The 11,059-nt window shown below is 43.4% G+C and overlaps 1 protein-coding gene across 1 annotated transcript in view; it reads right to left on the reverse strand.

Moving 5' to 3' along the window:
* Positions 1–768: 768 nt before the first annotated feature.
* The window catches only part of Crb1 (crumbs 1, cell polarity complex component), a 241,606-nt gene continuing 231,315 nt past the window's right edge, over positions 769–11,059 (reverse strand). The window contains exon 12 of the mRNA XM_026779634.1: positions 769–984. Within this exon, the coding sequence (XP_026635435.1) occupies positions 769–984 (216 nt within the window). The remainder of the gene's footprint in view (positions 985–11,059) is intronic.

The raw sequence follows: 11,059 nt of genomic DNA on the forward strand, positions 1-11,059 counted from the left end.
GTCAAGGTCTTTCACCTGACGCCAGAACTCACTGACCCTAGCAGTTTAGTCAGCTATCTCTGTGACCAATGCTATGTCTACCTTCTGCGGCCTAGGATTACAGGGAAGGGCCACACTTCCCTGGCACTTACGTGGGTAATGGGTGCTCAAACTCTATTTCTCACACTCATTCAACAAGTTCTTATCCAAGGAGCTGTCTGTCTCTCAAGGCCCCATTAGAATCTTTTACCATATGATAAAAGATTCAAAACTGAGCTGAACATGATCAGACACATAAATCCCAGAGTTCAGGAGGCTGAGGGAGGAAGTCCATGTGATTTTGAGGCCAGCTTGGTCTCCTGAGACACTGTCTAAAAACAAAACAAAACAAAAACGAAAACCACCTTTTCTATGAAATAAAAAGAAGAAAGTGAAAATTGTATTGGCTACTAAGCATTTTCTCTGCATTGCCCAGGAAAGAGTTTAAGGTAAAGGTAGCTTTGGGAGCTTTTCTACAATACAGTGTTCTCTGTCTGGAGGCTGTTTTGCTAATTCGGAGGCTGTCATCTGTGGCACAGAGATACATTTCTGTGAATGGCTCACAGAAGCAAACAGTGATGCAGGGCAAACCCCTGTGAAGGTCTATAAGGCGATGAGGGAAATCCTTTCCCGGGTCCCAGTGGGATCCGAGCTGTAAGTTAGTAACTCTAGCAATGTAAAACTATCACCCCACACTGCGAGGTGCTCCCTCATCTTCTTCTGCTCCTTTCTCAGAGGAGCGGCAGGATCTTAGATGAGTCTTTCCAGGGCGGGGGGCGGCATCCGGCTCCACATTTCCACTCGAGGGCCAGCCTTCTCATGACGGCTGGGGCTGTAGGTTCCTTGAGTTGCCCTTTTGTTCGAGGCCATCAGAGAAGCAACGACTGCGAGAAAGAGGATGAAGAAGAGGGCCAAGGTCCCTGAGCCGACAGCAGTGAAAATGCCCGCGAGCCAGTCGTCAGCCAGCTGCAATGATCAAAGGGGTGATGGTATGAGTTCCAGAGCAAAGATACACATAAGGATACTGGAAGCACCCTGGGACGAAGACCAAGGAGATGGAGCTGGTAACTCTCACTAGTGTAACAAGACCAAGGCGTTCCAGACTTTTCTTATTCCTAAATCATGCGCAAATGGTGACCTACCTGGGCTCTAAGGTCTGCTCTGAGAAAATGTGTGTGAAATATCTGTATTTACTCAGCCTTGTCATCTCAGTGACTAAATTCCTGCATTTAAAGGGAAAAAGATGAACCCATACACACGCAAAATCATCCTAAATTTATAGGACGCCATCATCCAGTATTTGCTCCTTTCTTTGTCCAAACTTATGTAATTGCTTTAAAGCCTTCGGGGTGGGGGAAAGAAAGAAGATTAAATTACCTGGGCCTCGGGGAACAGATCCCAGAGAAGGAAGACTGGTGGGCTACTTCCAAAGGCAGCTTCCACAGTCATTTCCATTCTGATGTGATGTAACAAGTGATGTTTGTAAAATCAACTGTGGTCCATGCTGAACCCAGACACTAAGCAACGGAAAGCATCTGGTACAGCCCTCTCTGGAAGCAGTGGAGTCCTGGGTCCTCCACAGGAAGAGGCATCTCGGGAAGCAGTGGACCCTTGAATCCTCCCAAAGCTTTATTAGCACATGGAAGTTGGTATAATGTCCATTGCAGTGTTTGTCTCTTCGACAAAGTTGCAACCTATTGAATTAGCACTAGGTAACAGGAATCTGTAATTGGGATGCATAGAAACACCAAGGAGAGTGGCAGTACATGTAGGTTGTTTAAATGATGTGCTCAGAGAATATTTCCGATAGCGCAAAAGAAGGAGGGAGTTGTTTTTCTTAATGGTTTTTTACTCACTCATCAGCATATATCAATTATGTGGGCTTCTGTGGAGCTAGAATATAAAAAAATACAAAGATATCAAAGCTGAATCTATATCTCAGTTTCTGTGCACAGGAGAAGAGAACCACATTCACTCATAAATACATATAAGTACAGAATATTACAAATGTGAATTACAATGTCATGGATATTGAGTATAGCCTGTGTGGATTAAATGTGAAGTAAAGCATATGATTGTTCTCTGAAGGATGAGGGAGTATTCAGCTATTTAAGCAAGAAATTCACTCAAATGAAACCATTTGAATTAATTTTTAAAAGGGGAACTTAAAAACTCTTTAGAATTGAAGAGCCTTCAGTGAGAGCAAAAGTTGTACATAAAGGTATGTCAAAATTGGTGAAAGATGAAACTATAAAGATAAATCCTCTCAAGCAATCCAAATACCACCACAAATTCAGTGTTTGTCCAGGGGTCACATCAGAAGCACCAGTGAACGACCTTCTGATAAGAGCTTGGCTTCTCTGGGTCAGTCTGTGTTGTATCAGCTTGACTCCCATACTGAAGGAGAGGACATTGGAGAGAGAGTGAAAAGGGAAGACATACATGGAAGGAAAGATTCCATTAGTAATGGCAGCACGTGACCCTGATGTAAGCTTCGTGGCAACATAAGAGGTGAGGTAAAAGGATGAGGGGGGCTGGAGGGGTAAAATCGGAAGCACTCCCCAGCGTGCAAGCCTTGGCAGGATTCCCTGTGCCTGTTAGACGAAGCACTCTTGTTCTAAGCTGTTAATGTTAGGGTTTCCACCCAGTTGTGTCTTTTAGGCGAGTAAATGGCCGTTGTTCTGGTCGCAGGCAAATCGGTTAGCTTGGGTTTCTTCAGTTTTCTGAATGTCTCTCGATCCTTTTGTGTCACAACAGACACTGATTACACTGGAGGAGGACCACCTAGACCCTAACACATTATAGGGAGAGGCAGCAGGAAACAATGCTGAGACCTCTTAGTGCCTGCAGCTCTGCTTCCCTTCCTTTGGGGTCTGTGAAGAATCAGAGCCTTGTCTGTAGTTCCCTAAGCAGCCTAAGACATGAGGTGAGGCTGTCAAGAGCTCAACCCTGGCTCCCCCTCTGCCACTCTTGGCTGAACACTGGTAAGGTTAAGAGTTTGGAGAAAGAAGTCAGGGTTTGATTCCTGGCTCAGCCTCTTATTTGGGTGAATATCAGCCATTAATCTCACAGTTGGAGAGTTACTTATTCACCACTAAAGTTGGACATTGCTGTCTACTTAAAATGATGGGATTAAATGCAATACAAAGAGTGTAAACTATAAAAAGCATGGGGATGTGTTCTTAACACATAATCTCGTTAGGAGGCGTTAATAAACTACTCACCATGATCTCCAGTTCTACTGATTTGTAAAAAATAAACATGAGTCCCTTACCCCTTGACCAAGAAGACCATCTAGAAAGCTGAGTTGCCATTCTAGGCCTCCTGTAAATTTTTCTGATGAAAGAATCCCCCTGACTCTGTCAAATAGTGACATTTACCATGGGGCTGAAGTGAATGGCATTTTTAAGTTGCTTCGGAGGCTTTTTACTTTTGAGTTTCCATGATTGAAAGGCTACTCTTTGCTCTGTTATTCTTCAACCATTCTTTACAAATATAGATCCCGAGTGGATCTTCTGATAACTCAAATTGCAATAGCACATGAACTCATGATGGAACTGTCAAAGGACCGGACCAGAATCGCAGGGACAGGGCATCTTCTAACACCGTGCTTGTCAGCATTTCCTAGAAATGGTATATCCAAGTTAAGAGAAGCCAACTATATAAGATTTCTTTTCTAAAAGATTTTCATCAATCTATCTTCAATTCTCAAGTTAATATCTTTAAAGTGTACATATTATATATGACTAAACTCATTATATTGAACTCCCTACCTTCAGAATAAGATAAATAAATGTTTTATTTCATTCTGAATCTTTTGGCTTAGCTGTGACCAAAGCACCTGGGAGAACATGAAACAATACATACGTTCAAAGGAGCCTTGAAAACATATGAAGCCATAAAGGATTTGTGTGAAAACTTAATCTCACACCAGGCTCTGGAGGGAAAAACTTGCAAGCTTTAATTGCAAGTGGGGGGATTCATAAATGAATGCTGCCACCACAAAGGTCATTCTCTCAGACTGGATCGTATGAAAATGATGCCAAGAGTCCTCCCTTCTTCTTTGGCCTGACTTTACCCTCACCTCTCACCTGACATTTGCCAAGTGATGGCTTGTGGGTTTGCCCCTATCGCCTTATACTGCCAGTGAAAAGTGAGGATTTCTTTTTTAAATAGGTGCTGTGGTTTAAAAGGGTAGCATTATTTGGCTTCTAGAAAATGATACAGAATGCTACGGATTCCTTCAAATTCTTCTTGAAATTCAGTTACATGTCAGCTAGGTAGAAGCACACAGAGACAGGTGAAGAGGGGAAGTTAAAACATCACTCGATCGAAGATGACGTCAGAGCTCCTAGCAGTGAGTTTTGGTGTGATGTGTGTATTTAACTGTTACATGAATAATTAGAAAATATTATGAGAATTGGTGATTAATATAAAAATCACTTTCAACAGGTGTTTCCAAACACCAGTCAGAATATTTATCTGTATCTTCTTATCAAAGGCAATACGAAGGCATCGCTTCGACTCTCTTGCCAAATTAAAATAAAGAGATGAGAATCCAGCTTTAAGACTTGGGAGAGAGCAGTTTTTGGGAATCCCTCTTGCAACAATTCGATCCTCACTCTATGGATGGTGAAACCCTCCCACGCAGACCCAAGTCCTTGAACTGTATCTCCTCCACGAGTTGCTAGAGGCAGGCGTTTCCATAGTAATGCTGACTGTGGGCCAGAACTTTGTAAAATTATTATTGTGACAGCTGCCAATTTTTAACCATAATTATACTGTTCACTTTACAGTTTGGTGGGGTGGTGGGGGGAGCGGAATGGGGAGAATGTGCTTGAAGTTTAAAGGAGGAGACTTGGGAACTGTCCTTGAACAGCGTGGAGGGGATTCAGCCTGATTTCCCTTTTACAGAACAGAACACTCAAGAGAGAATCAACAGTGGCCTCAGAGACCCTGCGCCCCTCCGCCCAGGAGCAGCCCATGGTGGACAGCAGGCAGCAGAAGAGGGCTGAGACTTAAACTGCGCCCACACCTTCATTAGGTGGGTCCCTAAAACTCAGAGCTCTCCCTGGGATTGTTGAGAACATCTAACTGGTGAGGGTCTCCGCCCCTCCCCCCCACCACAGCACTCTGTGAAAATGGAATTGGCGGTCTTCAAAGTCCCTCACGGGAATTTCAAGCCTTTCTCATTAACTCTCACCGCGTCACAATTCTTCCCAGTTTTTATGTTTGAAATCAGGATTATCCAGGAGAAAAAAACCCACAAGGTTGAGATGGGACAGTGTAGAGAGACACAAGCTGCAAGGTAGAAGCCTTCCCACGTGTGTTCAGGCCAGGTTCCGCAGATGGGTTTGTAATGGAGGCTGTAAGGAAATACTGGAATTTAATGCGAAAAAGAGAGCTGATCTAGCATAAAATTACAGTAGCCTTACACCCATCAGCCCGACTATGGCTTGTTTTGTCTTGTGCACTTTCAGGAAAAGAGCTCATGCTTGCTGGTTTGAGAGCTGCTTGTAGAAAGGGGCACAATTCTTCCTGAATTCAGCGAAGCAAGGTTGTGTATGGGCTCGCCGTGAGCTGGGGACTGTCTGGAGCTGCAGGGCTGAGCACTATGACTGAAGCTCTTGTGCTGCTTCCTGCCTCTTTTCTCCTTCAAAAACCAGATTTTAAGCAAAATCTTAAAGCAACTACAAGTCTGAAGAACATGGCTTTCCTATTTTGCTCTCTGGAAACTGGTGGTGTGAACAATATCCTTGTTTGCCTTGGAACACAAGACCTCGTGAATAAACATTATCTCTCTTCTGCAAAAACCTAGTCCCAACCCTGCAAACTTATTTTACAGTATGTTTTACAAATTTATTGGCTGAAGATAATAGCTCACCATTTCTTCTGACCTTGGTTGGGGGCTGGCCCACTGTTTCTCATGCAGAAACAGTTTTAAATCTCCCAAAGAGCTGATGAGGGAGGTGTGGCTATTTTGTTACCCTCTCAGGGAGTCCTTCCCTTCCCTTTTTACCTGCATTTGGCTTTAACTCTCTGAGTGCACAGTGCTGTGGCATCTGTCCACCCTCCATTTTTCCTGTTGCCATGGAACTCTGCCGAGGAGGTAGACAGGCTCGCCTTACTGTGGTCTCCTTCTCCTCCTTGTTTCCTTCTGCTCCTCGGTACCTGGAACCATGTCTATCCCGCAGACACGGTCTGATGATGGCCGTGTGATCGGAATAAATAAAGAGCTTGTCCAGCAGCACATCATGAGCAAACATCCAACTTTCTCCTCTGGAGATGTAAATCTAACCAAAACCTCGGCATGTGTTCGACAGAGAAGGAGAGTTTGCTTTGTGGCTCCCAAGGAAGAGCAGTAATTACTCCCTGGGGTGCCGGTGGCAGTGGAGTGGCAGAAAAGGAAGGGGCTGACAGAGATGACTAAGCCGCCAAGAGGACATGAAGAGAGTTGCCTTTGTGATCGCAGACACAGGCTCTCGATTTAGCTTTATTGTGCCTGCCCCTCACATCCCAGGTGACACTAGCAGGAACTGCTATTGAAGATTAAAAAATAAAGAAGCAATGATTTCCGAGATGTGCATTTTTCTTTTCATCTCTGTTAGGCGAGCTATCAAACCATTTACCTTGGTCCGTATAGGGCTTAGAAAAGCTTCCTCTCTCTTTTGCTTGTCTCGATGCTCCCTTTTAGAAAACGCTTCTGCTGACTCACACTCTGGAGTGTGTGCTTGGTACGTTATGAGGTTATGAGCTGTGACACTGAGAGCTCTCCACCCTGACTTCGTCTCCCTGGTACTCTGTGGTCAGACCCGTCCACAACCAAGTCCTCTGCCACCTTGGCGCTCTTCCTTGTTCCCGTAGCCATAAAGCTGGCTTAGTCCATGCTCTCTCCAACCTGGCTGAGTAATTTATCCCCCAGTTGCCTTCTCTTCCACTCAAATTGATAATCATATAGCTCCAAAGAAAGAAAAAAAGAAAACCAAACAAAAACAAAAACAAGCAAACGAATGACAAAACCAGACTTTTTCAGACCAAGACGCGTGTGGGCGTTAACCCACATCACACCTCAAGCCTAATTTCTCCATTCACGAGTCCCTGTTAGCATGGTGGGGGTCACTCTGCATGGCTACAGCCTAGCTGGTCCCCACCTTCACAGAAGAGCCGCTCTCTTCACCTGATACCTCAGCACCAGCAGTTCCCCGCTCCTGCTTTATCAGAGGGCAGGGCATGACGCCCATCAGCACTCTTCTTTTAGAACACCACTCGTTTGTTCTACTGCTCTTTGTGAGTTAGGCAAAACTCTACCCTTCCCGCGACAACCGTAAGGAAAGAGGGTCTATTTACTCTGGAACTTTCCAATAATACAAAACACAGCCCTTTGCACAAAGCAGTTACTATTGACTCACACACTTGCAGTGTCGATGCTCTGTTTAATACATTCCTACATTATTTTCACATGCAAGAAGAGTTCTTCAGAATTCATGATATTTAATGGTGGGGTCCCTCCCACATCTAGCCATGCATTCGTTCACTCTTTCACGTTTTTACTGACTGTTTCGTAAGTTGCAGAGATCGTAGGAGACACTGGCGATACAGAACTAAGTTGTGACCATGGTCTGGAGAGCATCCTCACTGTGCAGTAGCAGTGGGTGTGTGTGCATGGCGGTGGGTCCACAAGCAGTCTGCATGGCGATTGCTAGGCTGGAGGTAGGTATGAAGGAAATTGGGGGAGAAAGTGGAGAATGAGGTGAAGCACTTGAAGCAGAAAGAAGCATCATGACCCTGTTTTTGTTTTTAAAAAGAGCAAAAAGCATGGCTATCGTAATGGGGTGTTTCGTCCTTGTCTGTGAAACTCGGCTTAAGTTAGACAAGTCCCTCTGCAGAGCCACAAATGCGGAAGTGGAGTGGAGCCGCACCCTATTTGCTAGAAAGGTATCTAGCCACCCTAGGCATGGAACTTCTCACAAACATCACTGGCAGCTCTATTTCCTCGTCCTCCTGACGTGAAAGGTAGCTTCATGTACATCCTCTGCTGGCTCTTTCCTGGTATAAATGACCTGTGCCAGTTATATGAAACACCAGGTTTTATTATACCTGTTGGGTTTGTGTGTGTGTGTTCCAGGAAATCTTCTCTAAAAATGGACTTTCCTCATAGATTACCTCTGCCATGGTATGTAAATTTTAGAAAGTGATCAATAATTGGGCCGATTTATTTCCTATATAAGCTCAAGAGCAAGGGCATACTCAGTGGCAAGTGAATTTGAAGGGCAGAGCCCCTGTCTGCAGAGCGCCACAACAGACAGCTCAATTGATTGTAGCCTGGATTATGGCGGGGGGAGACTAATTAAGGCCGTTATTAGGACGACTGTGGAAACCAAACTAGGAGGACTATATGAAAACTTAAATTTCCTAGGTGTGATACCAGTGTAGTTGAAGAAGGAATTGGTTTTTAGTAAAAGATGTTTGTTGAAATTCTAGGTGAAAAAGCATAAAACCTGAAACCTACACTGACTGGAAAAATGCATGCATGCAGAGAAAGCTAAACAAAGGCAGCAAACTCTCAAAAGCTTGGTTAATCTTTGTGAAAGCTAATCTGTCCCTGCCACCCCATTCCCTTCTGATTTTCTTTAGGCTTTGTTTCTGCACAGACCCCAAAATTGGAAATGTGATATTTTAAAAATTAATTTTAAAATAGAGATTGTTTCTCCAACATCAGTTCTAATTGCTTCTATTGCCCCATCATTGACTGTTCTAGATCTTGCTTGCCCCTCTGTGATTTCATTACACAATGAATCTCACTCCCACAGATGGCCAATCCTCTTCTGGGCGGTCAGGTGTGGATCACATCCAACATTAGTTGCTGTCTTAGTCTAAAACCTATGCCTTGTTCTTTTTCTCATACCTTCCCTTTCTTTCTTTCTTTCTTTCTTTCTTTCTTTCTTTCTTTCTTTCTTTCTCTCTTCCAACTCTCCTCAGTGGGCTGAAAGCTGCTGTTAATTCATTCGTTTTACATTGTGCAGAACAACAACAAAAGAGCCCAAATCTCTGGCATCCTCGTGGCTTATCACATAACCCTTCCACAAAGGTAGTCTAGTCTGTGTCATTGTATTTATTGCCCCCAAATCAAAACCAGTTGCCAAAGTAATGAAGGTCTATTGGTTTGTGTTGACTTAATCCATGTCAGAGGAGCTGGAGGGGCCTATGAGGATAATTTGACCAGTAAAGGGAGAGCCATAAAAATGATCAAAAAAGCCAATAGATATGCTGAGAACACCAAGCTTATTTTACTGAGGATTTATGGCCAACTTATCAGAAAATTATTTGGTCCAAGTCTACATTCAAATACGTCTCTCAGTAATTCAGCAAAGATTCCGAGCCGTAGGAAAAAAGCCCCCTCTAATGAGATAGCCCAGTAAGCCCTAACTTACAGCACATGCCGTCTAATTTTCAACAGTTGTGGGACTGCAGTAAATCCGGCTCTTGAAGCATGAGTCCCACTTACGCTCAGACCTGCAGTAAATTACCAGAGCATGGCCAGCATTGGAGGACAGCCAGCTGCACTGTCCCCTTGACATATCTTTCTAAGTGTTTGTTAATCAAATTGAGCCTAAATATGGGCCACACCCCAGATGGTAGCAAGTGTCAAATCCTGTGCATCCCCTCCTAGAATAAGTGGATGTCAAATAGTCAGAATCTGCCACACCGTGTCAGCTTTGCCCCAGGCTCGGCTCTCCAGGTTGGATTTTATTGACCAGAATCAAATTGGCTTCCCCTGGTGTAGGTGATAAAGTATGGCGTCAAGTCACCCATGTAAAATGTATAACTTTAGCTTTGGCAGCCTGTCATTGAAGTCCTTGTTTATATAATCTATTGTGCCATTTAGTCTATTCTTATTTTAAAGAGCAGACAGAGAACTAAAATCCATGCTGCTCGTGTTTCATTGATGGATGTCTATACATCGTGCCTTCCGTTAAATAACCTTGGCAGTGGCGATTTCCATTGTCACTGTCGACTTCCATCAAATTATAAGACTTCCAGTTTTAAGCTCTGCCTTGTGGAAGATGAAGGATGTGCACAATGCTGTAATGGGAAGCTTTTCACAGCACAGACATTGTTTTCCAAGTTCGAGACTTGCATCTGCAGGGAGGACACTGTTGGGCAAAGAGGTGGGGTAGGCCTGCATTCCCAGTCAGCAAGGATAGAAAGCTTCACATTATGAGAATTTTAATTTTAAGAAAAAATGTATTTAGTTCTGGAACTAAAGAGTAATTTCCCAAAGTTGGGATATCAAGGTGGTAAAGTCTAAAATTGGCAGAATTTTTTTTTTAAAGTTATGTTTGTCTTACTGTTTGCCTCGATGTCTGCACAGTGGAGAACATAAACTGTTTGCATTAGCACTGAGGAATCAAAAGCATTTCTTCTTGGAGAGGACCAAAGGCAAAATCTAACAGTATTTCCTATGAGCTTAAAAATATTGCCAAATCATAACTGGTCTTTCTTTGTCTATAAATTTAAAACAGAATATAATAGCCTATTATGAAATTAGATTTGATAATGTAGCTTAAATTATTATTTGACATTTAAGGGTCTTCAAGACTACAAGATATCTACAGCCGTTAGAATATTCAAAATGTCTCCATCACTTTTGAGATGCTATCTCTGAGACTGGGTCGATAAGGGACAGGACACAGAAGACCCCTGTTCCTCTGTGACAGCATGTCCAGAACAAACCCAAGTAAACACCTCTTTACCCCTGATTAATTTTCAAGGGCTGCTTGAATAAAATGAAGATCACAGGCCCTGTCTCCTACTCAGCTGAGGTCTATTTAAGGGGATTAAATAACACACCTAAGGCCTTCATCATATGTTGCTGATACAGTTTGCTAGAAATGTCTCAAAACATAGAATTTTCTTTCGGGATAAGTTTATTGTTAAAAGCGTCTTCTCCCATTTGTGGCATGCCAACATTGTGTCTCCCTTCCCCCCAGGATCTTAAAATAATTGTTTTTTAAAAAAAGAATATTTCCTTTCTGTTGTT

This window comes from Microtus ochrogaster, chromosome 6, assembly GCF_000317375.1.
Source record: "Microtus ochrogaster isolate Prairie Vole_2 chromosome 6, MicOch1.0, whole genome shotgun sequence".
Taxonomy (NCBI): Eukaryota; Metazoa; Chordata; class Mammalia; order Rodentia; family Cricetidae; genus Microtus; species Microtus ochrogaster.